Consider the following 24548-nt stretch of genomic DNA (forward strand, 5'->3'; position numbering starts at 1 on the left):
TTTTCTTGTGTTTAGTCCCATATTGTTGGAAGAAGTTAGAGTTACATCTGTCCCCCACCCTAGTCCACTTCGTCTATAATGCTGTGAATTGTTTTTCTAGCCTGCTATGCCATATTTTTTGTAACTGAATCTGGGCTGAATTGAGTGAGACTCTAGCCGTCTAATTGCTCGAATTTTCTTGCAATCTGATTTCGGCTGAGAGTAAGTCTGCGAGTTGGTTTTGATACTATTGCTTCAAATTGCGATGGTTATTTTTGGCTATGCATGCATTCATTTCCCTGACTATTTTCAAGGCTGCATGCACTTTGTCACACCACATATGATGTTAGTGGTTAAAGATGCTGTGTTTCCATGCTTCGGTTAGAATTTCCCTTCTCGTTGCGATTTCTAGCTATCTTTTGTCGAAAAATTGCGTTCTGGATAGAGGTTTTCCTGTAGGTTTAAGTTTGATGAATATGGGAGAGTGGTAGGAGATACCTTGCTGGATTGGCCAGATACCAATTAATCCACCTCTATCTTGTAGTTTCGTCCCGATGTAGAAACTATCTATTCTAGTGAGTACCATTCAGGATGTGGGGCGGTGGTTGTCCCATGTAAAGTGTTCAATATTGGTTTTTCGAAATTCTCCCATTTGAAAAGAATCTTGAACTTGTAGTTTGATTAAGAGATTGTTCCAAGCCATTGTTTCTCGTAAGCCGCGGCCTAGATGATTATTTATCATCTTATATTTCAATAAAATTGAAATCCCCTCCCATAAGCCATTGTGCCTCTGGTAAGGGGAAGTCAGCAATCTTCTACCATAAATTTGATCTAAATCTTGTGTAGTTCGGACTGTATATGTTCAATATGCCGGTTTTTATAGCACGTGACCGTTCGAGTATAATATATTGCACTCTACTCCTTACGATCACACCATGGGCGGTAATGCCCTCGGCTAGTTTATGAGATGTGAGGATGGCAGTGCCATCAGCTAGGCTGTCTTCGCGTGCAGAATATACGGCAGCATTCCAAAAGATAGGTCCCTTCATGAATTCCAGTTGCGGTACCCATTCGGTATAGTCAATGTGGCTAAGTCGGTGTTCTTGTATAATGATAACGTCGGGTTTTGGATACGTATTTAGCATAAAATTTCAAAATTTGTGGCGTTTGCATACGTCTTCTAGGCCTTTTCCTAGGCACTGGACATTGTATGAGGCTACAATGAGGCTATCAGTCATCCTTATCTAGGATGGTTTCCTCTCCCAGTTTCTGCTCAAAGCAAATCAGGAGGGGGGAGGGGGGGGGGGGTATTGATTGCTGCTGGGATCTTCGCATGATGGAGTTGCTATTTATTTTCAGTCTGCATGTGTTATTGTTTGTATTCTCTTCAGTATGGGGTCTAAATGCATACCTGAATGGGAGACATGTTTCTATTTCATCATTTGGTACTGTTTGATGGTGGTGACTTGTTCATCTATCGATATGATAGCTACCCAATCACAGACTGTAATATTATCTTAGGATCTCCATTCGGATGACCACAGAGCGTCTGTCCATTGCTTCAAAGGGTTATACCGGTTTTTTTTTAATTTGTAATCTCATTCCATAGGCACTGCATAGTTTGATTCACCAAGTGATGTTTTGATGTTTCTGGGTTCCAATTTGTGTCACTTGGAGTTTGTGTGATTTGTAGTATGCACAGCGGGACAATGGAGGTTTTATGGACCAAGGCTTCTATTGCATGATCAGGGGTGGTACGGACCAGTATGGATGTTACGTGACCTTGTGCCCGCCCTTCACTGGGAGGTACGATGTCTAGAGCCTTCCAGAAATTGGGGTGCAATGAAGGTGACTCGTAGGTTATCGACCCACATAGTATTAGGTCTTGGATGGGTTGGAGTTATGAGATTGGTTTTTTCTCCACCCATACAAAGTTTGTCTTCTGGGAGTGTTTCTTTCAGGACTCTTGACCACTATTCTTGGAGATATCCTCGTCTATGTTGATCAATTTTGGGTGGTCAGCCACTGAATCTTCAGATTTTGTTGGTTTGTTACTAGGTCGTTTGCGGTCATCCCTCCTGGTGAGTGCACATTGCTTGGCGTGATGGGATGTGCTTCTGCACCGATTGCATTGGGATGCAAGTCCGCTGTATTCAATGTGGTATTCCTTTTCCCCGCCTGTTGGGTTGGGTAAGACCAAAGAGAATGGAAGCTTGGTGATATCTGCAACTAAAACGCGAACTTTGGGTCCTGAAACCTTGCTACGGTAAGTTTCCATGGGATCCACAACGAGGACCTCTCCTATGGTGCTGAATATTTTGGTGAGAAGTTGGGGTGTCCTAAATATTCGTCACAGACCCTTGAAATGCGCCCAGATCGGGAAAGTGTATTTGGATGTTGTATTATCACCAGGGTCGAAATTTGCCTTCCATGGTGTAAAAAGTACATCTTGATTGTTAAATTTATGTTGTTTCGAGAGCATCTGTGTCTTGCCTTGCTCGCTTGCACCTCAATGTATCCGATTCCAAGCATGGTGATGGAGGAGTAAGAGTTGTGGACTCTTGTGGCTCATTCGTGAAGAAATCTCGGACCCGGGTTCTTCCTCATATATCCTATCAAGGTATGGCTTTCCTCGTGAGTTATTTGGTTTTGCACCTGTTGCATTGTACTCTGGCTGAGATCGACCTTTATCTTGTGGTGATCAGGTTTGTTTTGATTGACTATCGGAGTTGTAAGAGTGGGCGCTCACATGGCTCCTATGGTCGGCGTGTCAATACCAAACGCTTGTAGTATCTGATCAACTTCCGGCTTCAGTTGTGCCAGTAGTCTCGAACCTTCTTCCTCAACTGTGTACTGGAAGCACAATCCTAAGTGTGGATTGGCTCGAGTAAAATCCTCGGTTGTGTCTCATTTCGTTTGCACGTATGCTTTAAGGTTTGCAATTGTGTTTTGGGCTCGTTTCAAAATAACTGGGTCAACTATGGATTCCTATCCGTGGAGGCAGGTTTCCGTGCCGTGGATTGGAGCTGTATTCCCTGTTCGTGTTGTTTATGTCGTTTCCCCTGGTCGCTCAATTTGAGAATGTTGTGTTGCACAGGCTGTGCTGGTGATGAGTTCCTGTTTGCCCCGAGTTTGCTTGACAGAGCCCCTCATTCCTTGTTATCAATGTGTCTTCTATAAAGTTGGTCAGCGGGGCTACTTCCTTGAGATATTGGACTGGGGTCGACATGGGTTCCCCATCTGGTGGAAAATATAGGAATTGGAGCTCGAAGCTCCCCTTCGACCGCTCTTCCGAAGAGTTTAGACCAGCAAAACTCTTCTGATTCCTGCCATGAGTTGAGGGTTGGAGGGCTTACCTGATGATATTCGTCTTGAACTGCTCTCGGAAGTGCTCCTGATCCAATGCGGTCCCTTGCCCTACTCCTGTTGCTGTTGCCACCTAGGTTTTGCTGCGAAGGGCGTTAAGTACTTTCGGGGCGCCACTTGGTCCCGCCTGGTCTCTGCTGATTCAGAGGCCAAAGGTTCAAAAACGCGATAACCCTGCCGAATACTATTTCACAAGTGTTTGTGTGCTTCCACAAAAATCGGATTAATGAATTTGGTTCTAAAATTCACTGCAAATTGTTGCGTTACAATCCCCTCGAGGTTAATGACGCCTCTCCGACTGTTGCATACTACTGCGCTCCTGAATCGGTTAGAAATCTAACATTCCGGAAAAATCGGATCTAAAGGTTGTATGCGGCTCCGCATCTCACAGAGCCCGCTCGCTCTGCTCTCTTTACCATTTGCTCTATCCACTGAGCTACAGGAGCTAGGTGACCGACCTCAACTGATGGTTGTATAAGTATTCTCACACAACTCTCAGTCCCACTCCAGCTCTCGCATGAAGTCTGATCGCACCGCTCTACCATTTGAGCTACTCCCCCGAGATATAAAAGTCGTTTTCAGATAAAACTTAGTATACATATAAGTTAAGCTGACCGCATCGAGAAGATCATGTTGGGTCATCTTTTAACACGGTGGAGATTGTACTTGAGTTACAATTTCTTCGACTAACATAGGGGTGAATCAGGCCAAGAAATAAAAAAAATTGAAGGAAAGGTCAAAGATTAGTAGCCATAATATCTTGAATTTAGCAGGATGGATTGCATGGGATTCGAATACAGTCAAGACCATTCAATATACTAACTTGTCAACCTGTGTTAAGGATCCCGTTTCATGACTACGAAATGGATACAGCCAATGACTGGCGAATATAAGTGATCTCAGCCTCAGCGTGCTCTGAGGGTAGAAAAACCTACCAAGAACTGGGCTCCAATGATCTCTGTGCTCAAACTACCAAAACTGGAAACTGCAACCATTCTCTACTCGTAGAGCCACTTCTCGTCGTTCTTGGTGTAGCTTACTAGCTCCTCAGGCTTGAACCACAAGCCAATCTCGTTAACAGCCGTCTCAGGTCCATCACTGCCGTGGATAATATTCCTCGATACTTGCACACAAAGGTCGCCTCTGATGGTTCCTGGCTCAGAAGCTTGCGGGCTGGTGGCTCCAATTAGCTTGCGTCCATACTTGATGACACCTTGACCTTCCCATACCTGAAAATTGCAATGTCGTATTAGATCGTCTTAATACTCAGAGTAGTAAGACGATCCTTTGAACACAGATGAGCAGCATCCAAAACTGACGAAGAGGGAACTGGTATTGACTGGGAGGGACATTGTAGCACATACCATAGCAACCACTGGACCAGAGCTCAAAAAGTCGCAAAGACCATTAAAAAAGGGACGTGAGCTCAAGTCATCGTAGTGCTGAGCAGCAAATTCCTTGGTGGGGACGATTAGCTTGATGGCAACTAGTTTATAGCCCTTGCGTTCAAAGCGCCCAATTATCTCTGAGATCAGGCCTCTCTGGACACCATCTGGCTTGATTGCAATGAAAGTCCTCTCCAACTGCATATGGTTTACGAGCTCAATTATTACAAAAGAGGGAAAAGGACACTTCAATGCACACAGCATTTGAATTTCAGTAGTCATTTACAAATATGCATAAGTATAGCAGGCATTACCTCAACGGCCTCAACTGTCGGGTCCTGGATCATGAAAGCTGCACAATGAAAAAATGGAAAACAATAATAAATGGCACAATCATTTAACTAGAAAATATACATAAATGCAATTCATACGTTAACATAAATCTGCAGCTAATGACTACGATATAACACCTGAAGACAATATTTAAAGTTTGGAAAATTTAACCATTTAGACGCGTGCAGCCAAGCTGAGGGGCCATCTTGCAAAAAATTAGATGCAATTCACTTTAAGGTCATTATATATACTACAAGAAAGGAAAAATGGTGATTTGTTCTCGTCATCAACACCTGCAACTGGCAAGAAGGTAGCAGCTGGGAACCATCTACTGTAGCCGCCATTGGTGCCTGAGGATGTCCTGACTGCAGTAGCGACAGCAGCACCAGTTCCTTTGCAAGCAGAAACAGCCAAAATTGTCCTCCCCTCTGTACGCAACCACAACAACAGGAGTTTAGGAAATGTTTCCGATGAGTACAAAAATTTACCAGCTCCATCAATCAGCTCTACAATTTCCGGGAATTCATGAAATGACGTGCAAACAACTTCATACAGAAGTCTAGAACAGAAACAAAACAGATACATTCCTCAAGACACCTGATTTCCACAATTCACAAGCTGGACGCAAAAATCACAGACGCACACAGATATTGCACTCAACAATGCATATACATGGCCCCTACTAGACCGTTTCCTTTATGTGCATCTCTACACAGAATTTACTAATGCTAGATCTCGTCGCCGCACAAACCACATGTTTAAAACCATGATTGAACGTGACATACACCTGATTGAATCCCTTCATTCCCAATAAAAGGTTGAAAATAGCACCAAAAAGCTCCTATCCACTGAGAGGAGATGGAAGTCCAAAGGGTCATCACAACCCGCATCGTACAAGGGAGGAATGCAGTGAAGCTCACGTCATCAAACCCTCAATACACTTCGCTAAGACCGCATTCCACCATTAGAATCAAGGCACCATCGACTCTCCAATGAGAGCACTACCAACCCACAACAGGAACAAATCAAGCCGAGGAAGCGAACCCAGACCTGAGGCGAGAGCCGGGCGAGGCGCAGCCGCCACACGAGCAGCCCACGCGAAGGCGGATGCGAGACGAGCCCTCACCATGGTCGCGGCGAAACAGAAGCAACACAGGAATCCAACTTCTCAACGCTGGCGAAACAGGTTTCCTGCGGGCCGCCTGGCGAGTAACCAAAACTCAACTCAGAGCGCAAGATTTCACAGCGCCGCTGAAGAAAACCTGTCGGGGCTTGTGGGTAGTGTTCACCTTGGGGAGAGGGAAGAGGAGCGACGACACCATTGAGTAAAGCAAGGCGCGGACTCCAAAAGCAGCAGTAAATTCATGCGTCGCGTCGCCTCCGCGCCGATCTTCATGCATTCCAACGAGTTCATCCCTCGACCCAGTTGATCGCTCATGTTCACTCCATCGCGCAAGTGCGTGTAAATCATGGGCGTCGGGTGGACAGTTTATTATTGCGAATCATGCCTTTCTTTTCGCCAACGTGAATCTCTGGGACCACAAACGTCATTCCCATGGCTCTGTGCTTCATTCATCATCGACGCCTCTGCTCGCCGTGACGTGGCGAGGTAGCGCCGCTGCCGCGCGTGCAGCAGCGTCTGTTCTCACCGTCTCCTGTGGGGCACATACTTAGCCACTTTTGTGTTGTTTTAATACAAGTCTGAACTTTCTTGTGTTGGTTCCTACTTCAATAGTGTTTGTGAGTAATGTGTTTTATATTCTGAACTTTGTACGTCTGAATTTAACTATTGACCACTAAAGCTTGCATAATGACTTTATACTGTGAAGACCATTGTGTGGAAAATTTTATTGTGGCCATGTGTGCCTTAATAAGAGGACAAATGATGGTGTGATTGAATGAATTAATGGACAGTCGAAAGCGTTTGAATGAATGGATTGTTTACATAGTTTGGATAGGCTAATGTCTTGTTGAATGTGCATTAAAGTATTGTAAGCAAAAATAGGTAGCTCAGGAATTCTGTGTAGAGGGAGAACTGTCCATGGTTCTTATGTTGCTCACTGCGTTATTTTCAGATCCGGAATACAAGTCAAACAAGGGTCAATTTTGTAGATTTTGAAAATATCAGAATTGTTTTACATTGGTTCGACTGAGAAAGCTGCAATTTTTAGAAATCATAACAACAATGATTCTCAATTTATATCTTTAAAATATTTCTTAGCAATCATATTAAACTTATCATATTCATATTACTGCTACTATGTTTATAAATCATGATGATGACAATTTTTCATTTTTTTGTATTATTATTACCTTAGAAGGGTAATATTAATGGCTCTGTATTATTTCCTGAGCTATTCAATATTCCTTGCTGTCGATTGATTCCACGAGCTACATAAGCAGGGTCTAAACAAGTCTTTCTTGGAGAATAGTGCAATTACCTCAGGAAGACTGGGATGGGTTTGTCCAGAGATTGTTGCTCCTCATATGGAGCACTTCATGCAGACCTGGTGCCGTGCGCTTTGCACATAAGGACTTGATTGTAACTTTGCTTCTCTTTCGTTAGTAAGAATCCTCTTAGTGTCAGAGCTACCTAGCTGGAGCAAGTTGTTCAAGATGTTGTATTTATCTGGGAATGAACACTCTGTATCTATTTTGTTACTTGTTCAACCTCTTCAACTTGGTTTTACCGTTTGATCGTTCTTTCGTATCAGTTTTAAAATACCTTTTTTTTCTTTTTTCTCAGGATACGAGATGATTTTGAGAAAGAAGATTCTTTTCGAGGCCTGTGTGCTATGGTATATTTCGCAGATCACAACCAACCAGGTACGAACATGTACGCATTATCGAAAGCGATATTTTAGATTAACAAGATACTTTCGTGGAATTGAAGGAAATCATTTAAAAAGTGTCGACTAATTGATCGTGTGGGGTGGTATATTAGGTGCGGTTGAACCCCGGCGGTGCTGAGAGTTCTTTGGCATTGATGTGTGAAGCTATCGGTAGCTGGCATGTAAGCACATTCGTGTTGCCCTTGAATTGACTCAAGTAGGTAATTCGGTATTTGCGAATTGCACATTGCACTTATCTTCTATGACTCTAGAGTATATTAATCTCTTCCAACCTCTTATTTTAGCTGTTAGTGTCTCGGTTCTGTTGCAATGACACAATTATATGTAACGGAGATTTAACATACCAAAATAGGTGGTCTCTGTTATTTGTATCGTTGATTGCGATTGTGGTATAGGAGATTCGGAGTAAAGAGCTTAATTGATGCATTAGAAACTCATTTATGAAGCTTTTGAAATGGGGTCATGCTATTGCTACGACAATTTTTTCACTGCCACCACAATTTGCTACTAACTCAACCTACACTTTTAGTTTTTTTTATTTAGATATGTATATATATATAAAGTGAATTATATAAGAACATCAAAAAGTTGAATTAGTGTAATTTCAATAAAATAAGCTTTTTTTGTTTCAAAATTTTCATATATACATATATATGTAAAAATATATGAAAATATATATATGATTACAAAAAACCATACGTTTTGATTTAGCAATGATAAAGGGTGTGAGTGATATGTGGTGGATGGAAGTTTTAGTGGCAATAGCAAAATTGTGGTGGCATTTGCAATACCTTTAAAATATCTTGAAAAATAAACATGATTATAATTGTTTCATAATCACAAGACCATGTAAAGAATAAGAAGAAAAATATTCCAGAGTTGGGTGATTCAAAACTGTTAACAAAGATTCAGTAGTTTGGTATCTAAAGTGTATGGGGATTTTATTTAAGTGGATTACATAAACACCGAACAGTTCGTGGATGAAACACGAGTGATGAAGAATTCGGTTCAATACTTCGACGAATGACGGTTTCGAATGAATGCAAAAAGATAGTAGGTCATGGTTTGAATACGTGGCGAGGCATGTTGACGAGATCCCGGTCACAGGGTACAGAAGTGCGCATGACCGATCCCACGGTGACCCACTCCCTTGCCGACTCTGATGTGGAGATTATTATTGTGCTTGTTTGCCAAGCGCGTCCTTGCTCGGACGAGCTTCGGAGAGGTGATCATTTCACTGCTGCAGTTGCGATCGCAATCCGGCATACTGCATTGGATTCCTGGCAAAGTTTCCAGAAGAACCCACCAATTGAAATTCGGTTTCCTTCGGTTCTGGGGTGCGTTTTCGATGGACAACATGCAGAAGGAAGAACTGGAGCGGTTGATGTTCTTCGAGCAAGCGCGGGAGAAGGCTGCTGCCGAGTACAATCGCTCGCCCACCGACCCCGACGTATGTTCTTCAGATTGTCTTGGCCCCCGTGTGGTGTGCTGATGTAGGTAGTTGGTTTGGGAATGTAGAGTTTATGGTTATGGTGGTAGGGTTGTGGATTACTTGTGATGGCTCTTGGGATTCGCTTTGAGGTGTCTGGGTAGAGGCGAATCAGTTTTGGAAGGATTTTTCGCTCTTGTGTTTAGATTTTAGGTGGTCTGTTGTAGATTACTGCTGAGGAGTGCTCGTAGTAGTTACATCCCTTGGAATTATGGAGGAGGAGGAGGAGGAGGCGGAGGAGGCGGAGGAGGCGGAGGAGGCGGCGAAGTTTTTCATTGCACCTTTGCCTCTTTTTGAAGCTTCGTTGCGCTGAGTTGTTCTCTCCAGATAGTGTGTTTGTGAAAGATTGTGTTGTTGCGATTTGGATTGGAAGAGTGCATCCTGGGAAGCAGTATTCAGGCCGTTCTGGCTTGGTCCAACCTGAACATTTTCAGTCGTAATCTCACTATCTTTCTGATTTTCTATTAGTGTAGTTTGGAAAACAATGTTTATTTTTACAGTATGAACCCGCAGACAATTCTAATCCTCTCATGCATTGATTACATGCTGAACTGGTTTTCAATGTCGATCAGGTCTAATTTTATCCTGTTCAGTGATTTGGCGGATATGGGGCTTTTCTTCATGATTTTGTGCCCCGGCGGTTTTCAGGGTAGGCCCGACTACGCTGAATTACTGTAGATTTGACTTGAACATTTTGTATCTAATACGCTTGGTTTTGAATGTATGTGCAGAACTTGATAAGATGGGGAGGTGCACTTCTAGAGCTAGCGCATTTCAGGCAGGGACAAGATTCCATCGACATGGTGCAAGGTTGTCACCATAGAACATATTCAGTTATTTCAATACTTACGTTTTAGATTGAATTCAACTAAATGAAATATGTAATTTATCTTCTGTATCTAATAGTAAGTCAATCTAGGATGCGACTATTCTCATATTAACAATTATTCGTATTGTTTTCTAATGTCTATATTTTATTACGATGGGCTGCGTGAACCATTACACTCAAGCATATTTTGATATGAACGACCAGTTTGATCAACCATACCATGGATTTAGTTTTCATAATGAAGTGTATGTCCTAATTTTTGTGTTTACTTGGCAAATTCACATATTGGTGCAGTTAACTCTTCGATAGGTGGCTGTTTGAATTCTTTGAGGAATTTTTTAGGATTGCTGTATCTTTTCCGTTTAAATTGGATGGTTCTTGCGCATCAAACTGTATTTTGTAATTTTCCTCACCTCCTGTGTTTAAATCTTTTCATCTGAATGGGTCGAAAATCCCTGCTTTGATTTCAGATGCCGTGTCAAAGTTGGAGGAGGCTTTAAGAATCAACCCACGCAAACCTGACGCACTATGGTGCTTGGGTAATGCTCATACGTCCCAGGGTTTCCTTGTTAATGAGACTGATAAGGCTAATGGATTCTTTAAGAAAGCTGCTCGCTGCTTCCAGCAAGCACTTGACGAGGAGCCAACCAATGAGCTCTATCAGAGGGCACTGGAAATGACAGAGAAGGTGCGTGCTTCCACCTTCCTTTTTTGATAGAATTTTGAAGTTTGTTACATTTTTTTGGCTCTATGGCCTTCACAACAAACTGTTTATTATCCTTTTTCTTTCGCTTGTAAATGAAAGCTTAGGCCCAACAATCAAACACCATAATGTGTCTTTGTATTTTGTATAATTTTTTAGTCTGAATTTTTTGGATTTTACTGTTCCGGTTATTTTGTATTTAAAGTCAATGCAATTTCATGCTCATGATAACACTCGAATATCATTTAGCAGCAAATGAACCTAAATAACAATGTATGCTGACTTGGTGCTTCTGTTCGCTACAGGCACCATCACTTCACCAAGAACTGCAGAAGCAGTTGGCCTCCCAGGCAGCTCTTAGCGGAGCACCTGCAGCTGGACCAGCGAAACCAGTAAGTTCATCAAAAGAAGTTATACTTTTGCTTCACACCCAAGTTATTGCAGTTTCACTTTCAACTTTTCCATTTTGAATTACGGAAGTACGTAGTGGAAGTCTATCCCATCTTATTCTAGCTCGCCTCATTGAGAAGAATACTATATTTGCATGTAAATTTTATACCCTTTCAAACTCTAATATCGTTGAATTAGGTCCCCGACAAACTGCTCTACCAAGGGTTTTAATTCCACGCGGTTTATTGTGATTTCTCAGGCAGCAAAGAAGAAAAAGGACAGCGACTTCAAATACGATGTTATGGGCTGGATGGTGCTGGCAATTGGCGTGATCGCATGGGTGAGCATGGCTAAGTCTAATATGCCACCACCTCCTCCTCCTTCGTCCCTGAAATAGATTCACTTCAGCCTCGGACATTACATTCTCTGAATTTGGGTGAGGAGTTAAGTAAAATCGTCACTCGCTTTGTTTCTACCTACCCGCCAGAGGAGGATTCATATTCCTTTGTACGTAGTTGACGTTTGCATTTCAGGTGGAGGTTGACTAAACTAAGTAGGAGTTTCGTTGCCCTTTTTACTGTTATCTTTTAATGCTTTTACTGTGCATACTAGAATGCATTTGATGCAAAAGGTGATGTAGATTCTTCTTGCAATCTGCTGAGCATCTATTTTTGGGCAAGGATCCATGGAGCTAGATTCTGGTATTGAAGCTTATGGCCTCGGGTTGTAATTGGTCTAGTTACTTAATAGCAGCTCAAGAATGACTGCTCTGCTATTCTTATGAAGAGATCTTCTGATGACCAGATTGTGGGGTTTGACCATATTCGTTTGCACTTTCTCTATGTCCTTTTCTGTGCAGTCTTAATTGTTTGGGCCTGTTTACACCTAAGTTTGTTAAACAAGTATTGGATATTAGCACCAAAGTTCGAGTACAAATTAGTTAATTGTGAGTTCAAGGTTCAAGTGCTTTTTAAAGGTAAATGAATGGAGAACTGTGTTGACGTCATTAAAGATATACAATGTTGTAATGGTCATTCAAAAAAAACTTTGGATACTATCTTGGAAGTGATCACTGTCTTGGTATAAAAAGAAAAATTTGAATTGTTATGTATTCAAGTAATCATTTGTATAGTGGTGTGCAATAAGTCTTATATCCCTGCTGATGAAAAAAAAAGACTTCTTTGGTGAGGCTCACAACCACATACAAGTTTATGTATTTACAAAATTTGTAGGACCACAAGAGTATCATCTCAGCTTTACTACCACTTAGTGTGACTTCCATTTGCATTAAGAATTGCATACAATCTTCTGAGCATCTACAGTGCCTTGATCAATGAAGTTCCACTCTTCTTGTGCCACTTCAAACAATTGTTAGGCATCATGAGACATCTCTTTCTACAAGAAATTCTTTCTAATGAGTTGTTTAAAAACCATCCAATAATTTTCAATTGGATTGGAGTTCAAACAATTAGGTGGCCAAGGTAGTTGTACATAGCCACATTCTCTATAGATTCTTGCATTCTTAAATCATTAGTGCCATCTTGCTCCATCTGCATCTAGGTAGATGTAACTCAGCTCATTGCTTAGAATACAAATAAAAAAAATAATGTAAGATTTGTGCAATTCTTGAGCAAATTGCATAGCATTGACGTCAAGTCTTTTGGAAGGAGTAACACACTCCCTCTTTGTCCTCTTTCTTACTAATGCTATCTTATAACAACCTCCTCTTGTAATGCATGTAAAAACCCCAACATTTGTACTCTTTGACTTGAAATTTGGTTTAAAGTTCTTTTTGTGTAGTTCCTCTCTTTGATACGCACAGACCCTTTGCCTTCCAAGATATGGATCATAGACTATAGTGGTCTCATCAATGAAACAAATCCTAGTCCATTATTGTAAACTCCACCTACAACATCTATGAGCAAATTCTGTATGTTTTTCTTTTTGTCTTGATTTCTAGTAGAGTTTCAATTTTGGCACCTTCAAGCAGAAACCATTAGTAGAAACAATCTTGCAAATGCTTGAGAAAGAGAATCCAACATTTGCTTTTCTTGCAATCTCTTGCAAAGATAATCTAAGATCCTTATCTATTATCTCATCTACTCTTCTTCTCACAATCCTTGTAATTTTCCATTGACAACCTTTGCAAGGCTCATCTTCAACATGACCCTCCTATGAATCCCTTCTCATCACCATCTTTTGAACTCTTGACTTTCTTATCCCCAAAACCTTTGCAATCCTCTCATAACTCTAGTGTATTACATTGTAGAGGGTATAAATCCTCTTATTCAATTCTTCCTTCATATCTCTTTAGCCACATAAGGGCACTACTATGAAGATAGTCAATTACATTGACTTTGTCAAAGGAGATATAAGAACTTATTGCATACAACTATATGTATTAAACATGGTTTTTTAGTTGTCAAAGTCTAAGTTGATAAATTAGATGATAAAAAGATATTCAAATATGTTTCTTGATGGTTGGCTTACTTGAATATTTATTTTTTTGATTAAATTATATTTTCTTAGAATAAAAATATTATCAAATATTATAGCAATCAATAATTCTTTCTAATATTTCTTCCTAAAAGTTGAAAATATTAAATTTTAAATGAAAAATATTTTACCAAGTATGATACATCACTATTATATATATATAGCTTATGTATACCCAATGCACCTAACTAGTGTAAGTAATTCAAATTTTGTTTTACTTTTTCCAGGTTTACAATGTTTCTTCATTGCATTCTTGGGAGCACCTCAAACACTCTACATAATTCTATCCATATTTTGTCTTGTCTGAAATAGATAGACAATGTTTTTATCTAAGATGACTGGTTCATTAGGATCATCCTATGTTAAATTATGTTATATTATATATTACCATTATGTATTATAATATTACATACACAACATATGTTATGTATTCATACCATCAATAACATATTTAGTTTGGTGTACGGATGTGATGAAGGTATACTATGCACACCCAACTGGATTATAATTACAACAAATAAAATAATATTATGTCATAATCTATTACATATATAGATTAGCTTTGCTATCACATACCATGCTCTACTGTGTGTTATCACAGACATACTATATCCTATTGTGTGTGTGTGTATATATATATATATATATATATAGATAATTGATTATTTATCACACAAACAAATCATGACCAGTATTTACCATTTTAAAACTAATTAAAGATTATCTATTGTTAGGTTGGGTCTTTATAGTAGATACCACAAAGATTTTATCTCAATTACAAGTGTAATCAAGGTTGCCTGTTACGTAATTTTTGGATCCTTCACATGAGTGATAGTTTCTGGATTTTATCAACGCATTCTCACCATTCAAAAGTCACACACATTCTAGATCAAATGAATGATTATATAGTTACACAGTAGCATTTTGAAATGATACATTCAATTACAACACAACTCTGCAAAAACACCACATAAATATTTAAGAGGCACTACAAAAACTGTTCAAAGATCAATCACAACACAAGGCACAAATTTCAACAGAAAAAAAAAAAAATACAAGATAAAATCCAAAACTCAAAGTTTTAGTCAAGCGCAAAAAACATGGATAGAAAGTCAAGGTCATCACAGAATATCCAACCCAGAAATACCGCCAGGATTCTAAGAGAATCATAATTAAAATAACCATGAAATAATGCAAAAGAAACAAAAAAAAAGCAAAAACAGTAATATGGTATACTAATTTGCCTTGTAGAATATTAAAAAAACAGAGGGTGTGCTATTATTATAATATATTTTTTTTGTAGCGTGAAGATCGAATGAGGTATTTTACTCAAGACTTGTTGCCGGTAGTAAAGATGGTGAGGTGAACCATGATAGTGAGGCGCTCCAAGTGTCTGTAGAATCCAAAGCCAGCATCAGCAGCAGCAATGGATCAAATGTAGCCCGGAGTCGGAATCCCAATCATCCCACACCGCCGGACTGCATGGCGGAGTACTCCACAGCTCGAGATTTCCATGAGTTCCAACATCCCCGCACGCACCCATAATATCAATAATAAACAAATAAAACAACAAAGCAAACCACCAAAAATCAACCAACAGTCACTCCTCTGGGCAACTGAGCTGCACTGTTGTCTTCGTCGGTAAGCAGCGCGCTTGTCTCGTTGTTTAGAATTTGGGTCATCTTCTCTTCTTTGTGTCGTCATTGCAAGTCCCGCGGTGCCATAGTGATCCCGTCGTCGCCGTCATCTGCTTCACGATTCTCTCCTGCGCAGCCTTTGCTCGCCTTTTCCCCATTCTCAGACCGATAGATTCGTTTCTTGAGGAGTTTATTGAGGCTGTTCCGCATGGTTCGGCGTTGGTCGTGTCTCCTGGTGTTCGAGTTATGGTGTTTGCGGTAGATTTCCTTGCGAGACCCCTGGAACTATCTGCACCAAACGCTGCTGTTTTAGTTTGTATTTTTGGTACGAGGTTAACTTGGAGTTTCGTGAGAACCTTATTCACCTGGTTGGGTTGCTTGTGGCAGAGGTTGCACTGAGACTTTGTAGAGAATCGTGTACGTGATTGTGCAACTGTTTCCTGGTGTTCTGAGCTTCATTCGTGCGTTGTGAGGTATTGTCTGCTTCGCTGTTCCAGTCTTGGTTCGAATGTATGTAGTGTCTGTGTCTCTGCGGTTGGCGGAATCCAATTTTCATCATGTTTGGCGTTTCTTTTGTTTTGAGAGGTGAACGCAGCGTGGCCATGGTTGTTGAATAAAGTCCCTGGCTGCCCTGAAGGGGCTGAAGAAAAGCCGAACTGGTTGATTGAACTTCGAAAAGTGTGATTCAGGCGTTCAGGTTGTTGATCGATTCATACTCTTGTGAGTGACCGCTTCCCTCGGAATGGCGCGTCCTGGGGAGTATCATCAACGAGGGCCGTCCCCCTGGGTGCCCGCCATAATTCTTGCCTTTGTTCTTCTCGTTGCAATTGCGTACAAAGAGGCGCCGAAACCCACCATGCAATGTCGCAGTGTGTCATACCATCCACCGAAGGAGAAGCCAGCTCCCTTCCTTCCTTCTCTCATGTGGGTGCCTATCGCAATACTTCTCTGGTTTCAGTTTTTTGCAGGAAACTCCAGGAGTCCCGTATACGGTCGCCTTGGCGCATCGGAAAGGAGGATCGGCGCTTCCTATGGCCCTGGTGGCCCCTTAGTGTACTGCAACATCCACCACGCTCGCAACCGGAACAACCAGCCAGGCACGATGTCGATATTGCTAGATTATGGAGCTCACTGGTTGCTCCTCCTGCTGGGAATCTGGCTTTACACATCGTTCGGAGGCGAGTCATCGCCAGAGCCAGCTACTACGGTCTATCGTCAATGTTCGACTATCGTCCGGAGGTAGTGATGTAGGCCATGGCGTAGACTAGACAAATCTGAACTGGAAGTCCTTAACCTAGCTTGTTAACCTGCACTTGCACCGGTCGAGACAGCATCCGAGATTTTGAATAATTGTTGCCGACATGTGTGGTCCTGTGTGAGTGCGACGCTTTCAGGCGGCACCGAATTCACCATTCTTTGTGATCAGAACGAGTTGTATGAATCGAAAGTTATCTGTTTTATGTGTTTATTTTTGATGTAGAAACGATTGATTGTGGGAGGTTATGAATCTGGGTTGGAGGTTGTGCCTAGTTTTGCTACATCCCGCACAAGCTCTGGTCGCTCACCTTGAATGTCGGTAAATGAGCATCTTGGTTCATCGAGAAGTGTACCTTGGTGTTGTAAGTCACGTTTTGCAGTCATAGAAAGACACAAGAATGGTAATTACGTGTTGAATTTATGAATTTTGAAGAACTGAAGGACTAAAGGACTTAAATTTACACTGTTGGATTCTACACATATCACAGACATGTAGAAGTAGTGTCTAACTAATGCGGTAATTTTCATGGTTGTTATCTGATGCTCTGTTAAGATATTTACCTTCAACCAACTCAGGGCCAAGTATAAGATTCTACTTGTGTTCAAAATATTAAGATGGCACTTCTTCAACTCATGACTTGGGTACAGTTGGCAATGTCACATCTCCACTGTTTATATTGATTATATGTCTTTGCTCGGTGATCAAACATTTTCATCGTTGGCAAGGACACCTCTTTATTTAAAATACATGGTGCTTATCATGACTCAATACATTCTAGTACAAATATCATGAGTATAACTCCTTCATGATTCACGAGGAGAATTTGAGAAACATGAACTCTAATACAGGCCACACCATGTGGTGTATATATATATATATATATATATATATGATTAAAATAATAAAATGTATTACGCCTACCTCTTCAGATGCGCTTGAACATGATGACTGATACAAAGACCTAGAGCTGACTTGGACCCATAGTAACTGGGGCATGCAGCGGGCCTTTGCCACCAAATATACCCCACACCCATCTACACGCAAAACCCTGCTGAACACAGGTGAGAATTTTGATGTACTTTTTTTATTTTTTTTATTTTTTTTATTCGTTATTACCCGACCCCCCTGTGGACGGGGCACCCAACAAACCACAGCAGCCAAAAAGCACGCATGTCGACAGCCTTACTTAGTACAGACTTCGAACCTGTGCCCTGCGCACAGCTAGCTTCACTTTAATCAAACTAAGTTGACACAGCCACGTCGCCCAATACAGATAGAATTCGCCATCAGTTGTGACTCGGTTCGTAGTTGGAGGGCGTTTGATTTGCTTTGATCCGTCTGTAGGATCAGTTAACTTCGGAAGGTAGGAGCCGCTAGATAGCTTCTCGGAAAGCTTCGAATCACCGAAATAGGAACTAAGAGGAATCTGTGGCAACGAATCAAGTGACGAGTGTCCGGGGGGTTAGGATGAAGTGACTCCGGAGGAGCAGTTGTGAGAGCTAAACAGTTGAATTGTCGTGAATGTTAGTGTTGCAGAAACAGTGGGTTCCAACAAGCTAAAGGCCGTCGAGATCAGAGTATTCAGATGCCTAGAGTGGCTGCTACTGGAGTGAAGGGAAGCCCTCAAGCAAAACAAGATGTGGAATGTAGATTGACAAGGTGGAGTGTTAGATAGGTGGTTGAAGTCAATACAAAGATTAAAAAAGTAAATTTTTAATTTTGTGTGTGTGTGAGTTGGTAAGGTGCTTTATTTTGTGATTTTATTTTATTTTGTTTTTTTTCATATTTATTGAAAGATTATAATTGTTGTGAACAAGTCATTTAGTAGAAAAGTTTATTAGAGTTTTTTAGAGATAAAATTTGTTAGTATTTGTAGTGTTTGTTAGAATTTGTTAGGATTAGGATGTAAATTTATGGTGGTTGTTTTGAGGTTTATTAAGGTTTTCTTAGAGATAGGATTTATTACCTTAAGATTTGTATATCATTTATGTATGGTTTAGTATTTGCTAAGAATTATTTAGGAATTTTTAGAATATAGGATTTAGTACCTTAGGATTGTGAAGGTTGGATGAAATAGAGAGAAGATAGTATTGAATAGAAAAATGATAATTGGAAGAATAGAGTAGAATGTGAAATGTTGTACATGTTGAATTTTGAAATATTTGTAAGTAAATTACTATAGCATATATTTGAAAGTTGATCAAAAAATATATTTTGGTGTAAATTCCTTTGTCATGTATATAGAAGCTAAAATGTCTACTCAACATGGAAAATTCTTATATTAATTTGTAAGATATTAGAAGTATTTGAAAAATATGTCAAGTCCATGTTGCAACCTTGAAGGTCTCATTTGAAGAAAGCATGTATATTAAATAGAAACCAATGTACAAATCTATGTAAGAATATTGAAGATATTATGAAGGTGTTTGATTATTTGTATTAAAGATAAGAACTCAATTAAAGTTAATAAAATAACAAAGAAGTATGATAAAATAGAAATAAGAAAGTATGAATATTAAAAAGAAATTGAAATAGGTATTGCTAAAAGATAAGAAAATTAGAAACTTCTTGAAACTAGATTAGAAGCAAGAAAGGAATTAATAAGAGTGAAAAAAGCTTCACTCTTCCTTTTACATGTATTATCTACATAAGAGCTATGTGATAATGTTCTATAGGATTTTCAAAACATGCTGACTTTGTATGACACATATCTTAACTTGTAAAATAAGTTTTATATATGGACACTACATAGTTAGCTTATTTTGTAAGCTACTAACACATGTGACATGTGGTTAATTTGTTGATCAAGTTTCTAATCTACCAATCAACTACAAATATATATAAAATTAAAGCAATATTTATAAAGCTTTTAGAAAGCTTCCTTAGAAAATATTATAAAATTAATATATTTTTATATATTTTTTTATTCATATTATTTAGATAATAATTACAATAAATATATATCCATGATATTATCTCTCCTTTTAGAAATGAATTCTACAAGGAATAATGATCACATATTGATGAAATCTAAAATCAAATAAATTATATTTGCCACAAACTTTGATCTTTGTTTCTTTTGAAGTTAGTTCATGAATCTTCTCAACCATCAATAATGTTCTATTCCAGGGAGGAAAACTACCCTATTATTTGATCATTGTTAAGACCCTCATAACTTCCTTCAAACAAAACATTTGTAACATTATTAGGAGTTGTTTTTACCTCCAATAAAACCACCAAATATTGAGACTTTTTTTTTGAGGTTGTAATATCAAACACATTGTATCTTACCATCTATTCAAAGAAGAAGATATTATTCTTAAAGGTCTTCATCCACGTTATGTTATCTTAAAAGCTAAGTTAATTGTAATATCTTATCTAATATGTCAACAAATGATGGCTCTTGAATTGAAACTATTAATTGTTGATTCTTTATCTACTTAATACCACAATTACATAAAAACTAGAAAGAAAGATAGAAGGTAGAATTAATCTTTTCTAAATTGTGTTTCTTTTTACAGCAAAAGTTTGCTATCCTTCATCTTAGTTTTAATAGATATTGTTGATGAAAAGTTTTGATCTTTTCTGATGTATTTATAAGATTTTTTACTAACTTCCATGTTCATTTGGTAATATTGTATTTGCACCAATGAATAAGATAATTCAACCTGAGTCGGCACTACCTCAAGTCTAAAACTTCTTCTATCTTGAATTCTTGATTATTATCTACTTCTATATGAAGGAGTAGTATTTTTTTTTTTTTTTTTGAAGATATTCATTGTCTTATATACCTCTAAAAGATACATATAAAATATAAGATGGATTTTTATAAAGTCCACTAAATGTAATCAATAAGTGACTATGTTGAATTTTTCACAAATAGGAAATGGTCTAAATCTATGGTAATCCAACTTATCATAAGAATGAATAATTTTAATATTATGACAAAGTAATCATATCTTATTACTAATGTAGAAATGAGGTTGTTCTTTGCAATAGGCATCCATGTTGCTCTTTTGTTGTTCTTGAGCCTTTTTTAGTTGCACCTTCTTTATTGTATGTATCTTAGATAAATGATTTTTTAAATCTTTAGCCATAAGATTATCAATTTTTAAAAAGTAAAAAATATCAAATTATGGATGATAATCATAATTAGCAAAAAAATATATTTATTATATAGAAGAATATCTTATGCTATTATAAACAAACTTATCCAATGGCAAAAGAATTGTCCAATCATCTTCTTTGTAATTGATGGTACATCTCAAATACTGTTCTAAAACTTGATTTACATGCTTTATTTATCCATCAATTTGAGGATAGAAAGTCAAAAATAGTTTTATAAATATCTTTAGAATCTTGAAAAGAATTTTTTAAAATCTTGATACAAATTAAATTTTTTTATTTGATATAATATCTTTAAACAATTCATAATAGCAATAGATGTTGACAAGGAAAAGCTTAGTTGTTTTTTTACTTGTGATAGATTTTTTACATGATAAAAAAAAGGCCATCTTTGTGAAAAAATCTACTATCACAAATATAAAGTCATAAGAACCTAAGATTAGAAGATCCGTGATAAAATCCATAGAAATAAAAGACCATGGTTGTTCTAAAATGTATAATGGCTAAAGAAGTCTATAAAGTCAATAACAAGGAGATTTTGATCTTGAACAAACATCATAGGATTGTATAAAATCTTTAATTACCTTCCATATTTGAGGCCACCAAAAATCCTTAGATATAAATTCTAAAGTCTAATTATATCCAAAATATCTTATTAGAAGAAAGTTGTAATGGAGCTTGAAGAACATGTAATTGAGTTTTATCTTTTGGAACATATAAGTACCTTTTAAAATACAATAGGTTTTTCTTGAATTCAAACTTGGAAGTATCATGAGACTTTAAAGGATTTTTTTTAATATGAAAAATAAGAAGATCAAAAGACATACTTAATTTACCTTGTTTAATAAAAGTTGAATTGATAATTAGTGTTGATTTCATCACTCAAAAATGAAGATGCTTTGGCTTCAAGAAAATTATCCATTATTGATCAAAAGCAGCATGTTCTTTCTTTGATATAAGATAAGATTGTCTAAAAATTATATTTGATAAATATTATTATTTTTTTTAATGATAAGTGATCTTAAATTTGAATTTTGATAAAAATATGCTTGAACAAGCTTCGCGACGATTCAAAACATGTGCTAACATAAAATATTGAAGATTTTTATAATTTATGTACACAATAATTGAATTAAAAGCGTCCTCTAGATAATGGAGCTATTCTAGAAATGAATCCATAATTGCAAGAATTTTTTTATTATAGATCATATAGTTGATCACGGATGCTAAAAAAAAATTGGAATAAAAAGCTATTAGGTGAAGATTATGATTTTTTCCCATTTGTGACAATACGGTACCCAAAGCAAAATTTTATGAGTTTGTTTTTATAAGAAAAATAGTATAGAAAAGTTGATGCAATACAAAATTGGTACAAAAACAAAAGCTGTCTTTAAAGCTTCAAATGCTACTTCTACTTTTTAATTCAATTGAAGTTTGTCTTTACAAGTCAAACATATAAGTGGAGCTATAACTTGAGATAAGTCTTTAATAAAAATTTGATAGTTATTAGCAAATTCCAAAAAGCATTGGACATTTCTTATTATTTTTGGAATCTTTTAATCCATAATAGTTTAAACTTTCTTAAGATCTATTATAAGTCCATCATTTGAAATAATATATTCTAAGAAGTTGACTTGAGTAGTGTAAAATATATCTTCTTTTTTTTTATTTATCTTAGCATAGAATCCCACATCTCTTAATTTTTTTAATACACAACAAATATGTGGTTTATATTCTTATATGTTCTTAGAATAGATTAAGATGTTGTCTAAATAACAAATAATAAAATTATCTAAAAACTCTTGAAAGACATCTTCATTAGATATTGAAAAGCTATAAGTACATTCGTAAGTCCAAAAAGTATGATATTATATTTAAAATATCTATACTTGGTTTAAAACGTAGTCTTTCATTCATCTTCTTTTTTTATGCATATGAGATTGTATGCTTTTCATAGATTTATTTTTTTATAAATCTTAGTTTCATCTAACTGATTAAGAAGTCTAAATATCAAAGGTAGCAAATACATGTTCTTGATTGGGATCTTGTTGAGTCCTTGATAATCGACATATATCTCCATTTCATCTTTTTTTTTACAAATAAAATGGAGCTCCTATTCAAGATTTAAAATTACGTATGAAGTTCTTGGCCAAATTTTCTTTAATATACTCTTTGAATTCAACCAACTCATTTTGTAATAAAGTGTAGATTGATCCAAATAGAATTTTTACTCTTTATAGAAGATAAATTGAATAATCATAGGAACAATGCTTAAGAAGAGTGTTTCTATTTTTTTTCTTAGATACATTTTGAAAATCTTGATATTGCTTAGGAATTCTATTTGAAGTCTTTCTACTATTAGAAATAGGTGTGGTATAAATGATACAAGGTGATCATTTTTTTGTAATATACAAGAAAATTCTTATACCTACAAATACAAGTTTACTTGTACTATACTCATGACTTTTTACTTAATTAATTATATTCTTAATTATAATTTTAAAAAAATTAAGACCGTGAGAAATTCAATCTATTTAAGGATTATATTTTTTTAACTATGATAAATCTAAAATTATTGAATTAAAAAGAAATTAAATGATATTAAATAACAAAAAAAATATTATGACCATTAATTACTACTTTTAGAGGAAATGTTTTATAAGTAATGTGTCCAGAGGATAACGAACAACTATCTATGACTTTTACATGAATAAGTTTTTTTTTCTTTACTAAATGTATGTTATAACTTTTAACAAACTCTTCATTTAAAAAACTAAGCTGAGACTCTTGAATCTAGGAAGGTAGAGGCTTTGTGATATTTAGGTCCTAAACTAGCATCTATTATAAAACATGAAAGGATTATAAGAAAAAAATAAAACCCTCATTAGATGTTGTACAAGGTTCCAGCCACACAATTTCTATTGTAGCTAGATAAATTTATTTTTTGATATACTATCTTCTTTGACAATCATACTTTTTATTTTATGATTGCATCATTTCCTTGAATAATGTTGAGGAGTGTATTTTGATTCTCCAGAATATAAACACAATTTTTTTTGACAACACCAAGTCTTTAGTTGCTTAGTAAGAAGTTTAAAACATATCATATTAACTTACATATCCTCTACTTCCAAAGATATGTGTTGAGAAGATGTTGATATTGCCATTAAATTATAATAATGTTGAAGCCTATTTATGCAATTCTCAAATCAAAATTTAAAAAATCAACTATCATACTTTACAACAAAAATAATTACTTAAATTAATATTTGAGGATCAAATAAATTGAGCATCAATTTCTTTACTTCATATTGTAATCCATAAAAAAATTGGCTAATGAATGCAGCATCATCTTACTTCATATCAATTGTAAGTTATCAAAATTGTAAAACATATAATATTATAGATTGATTTATTTATTACAAAATATAAATTTTATTTATTATAACACAAATTGTATCATATTTTTTATAAAAAGATCAAAACTTTGCCAAGATATCTTTTAAACTATCTAATATTGAATCATATTCTTCAAAAAAAGATAAAAACCATAATAATACAAAATCAAAAAGTAATGTTCTAATAAATCTGACTTGTGAGCTTAGAGTTGGATAGCTTTAGAATTGAAGTTCAATTGCTAGTTGTACTTGATTGATGAATCCTCAAAATTTTAATCTTGTACCATCAAACTTCTTAAATAAGATAA

At 37.0% G+C, this 24548-nt stretch overlaps 3 protein-coding genes and 1 long non-coding RNA gene across 8 annotated transcripts; 3 read left to right on the forward strand and 1 right to left on the reverse strand.

Moving 5' to 3' along the window:
- Positions 1 to 1559: 1559 nt before the first annotated feature.
- On the forward strand, positions 1560 to 2890 carry LOC141045044 (uncharacterized). The gene is made up of 3 exons (XR_012216958.2): positions 1560 to 1785; positions 2038 to 2599; positions 2685 to 2890. It is a non-coding gene; the product is annotated as an uncharacterized LOC141045044 (long non-coding RNA).
- A 1211-nt stretch (positions 2891 to 4101) lies between these two features.
- LOC112278538 (nucleoside diphosphate kinase 4, chloroplastic) lies at positions 4102 to 6344 on the reverse strand. Of its 2 annotated transcripts, XM_024512164.3 has the most exons (5): positions 6114 to 6344; positions 5357 to 5491; positions 5045 to 5082; positions 4710 to 4928; positions 4102 to 4574 (listed from the first exon to the last, which is right to left on the reverse strand). In XM_024512164.3, the coding sequence occupies exons 1-5, from the start codon at positions 6190 to 6192 to the stop codon at positions 4344 to 4346; spliced, it is 702 nt and encodes a 233-aa protein (XP_024367932.1). In that variant the 5' UTR covers positions 6193 to 6344; the 3' UTR covers positions 4102 to 4343. The 2 variants fall into 2 exon arrangements, with proteins under 2 accessions (XP_024367932.1, XP_090103935.1); XM_090247809.1 differs by lacking the exons at positions 5045 to 5082; positions 5357 to 5491; positions 6114 to 6344 and having other exon boundaries at positions 4710 to 4934.
- A 2784-nt stretch (positions 6345 to 9128) lies between these two features.
- LOC112278216 (mitochondrial import receptor subunit TOM20) lies at positions 9129 to 12147 on the forward strand. Its single transcript, XM_024511380.3, has 5 exons — positions 9129 to 9365; positions 10136 to 10214; positions 10704 to 10921; positions 11242 to 11328; positions 11586 to 12147. Exons 1-5 carry the CDS (start codon positions 9264 to 9266, stop codon positions 11721 to 11723), a joined length of 624 nt encoding a protein of 207 aa, XP_024367148.2. The 5' UTR covers positions 9129 to 9263; the 3' UTR covers positions 11724 to 12147.
- Positions 12148 to 15332: 3185 nt separating this feature from the next.
- LOC112278295 (uncharacterized) lies at positions 15333 to 16927 on the forward strand. 4 transcript variants are annotated; one of them, XM_073531896.1, is made up of 3 exons: positions 15333 to 15463; positions 15847 to 15932; positions 16139 to 16927. In XM_073531896.1, exon 3 carries the CDS (start codon positions 16202 to 16204, stop codon positions 16700 to 16702), a length of 501 nt encoding a protein of 166 aa, XP_073387997.1. In that variant the 5' UTR covers positions 15333 to 15463; positions 15847 to 15932; positions 16139 to 16201; the 3' UTR covers positions 16703 to 16927. The 4 variants fall into 4 exon arrangements, with proteins under 4 accessions (XP_073387997.1, XP_073387995.1, XP_073387994.1 ...); XM_073531894.2 differs by having other exon boundaries at positions 15334 to 15463; positions 16149 to 16927; XM_073531893.2 differs by having other exon boundaries at positions 15460 to 15717; positions 16149 to 16927.
- The last annotated feature ends 7621 nt before the right edge of the window (positions 16928 to 24548 follow it).

Source organism: Physcomitrium patens, chromosome 25 (genome assembly GCF_059467195.1).
Source record: "Physcomitrium patens ecotype Gransden chromosome 25, ASM5946719v1, whole genome shotgun sequence".
NCBI lineage: Eukaryota > Viridiplantae > Streptophyta > Bryopsida > Funariales > Funariaceae > Physcomitrium > Physcomitrium patens.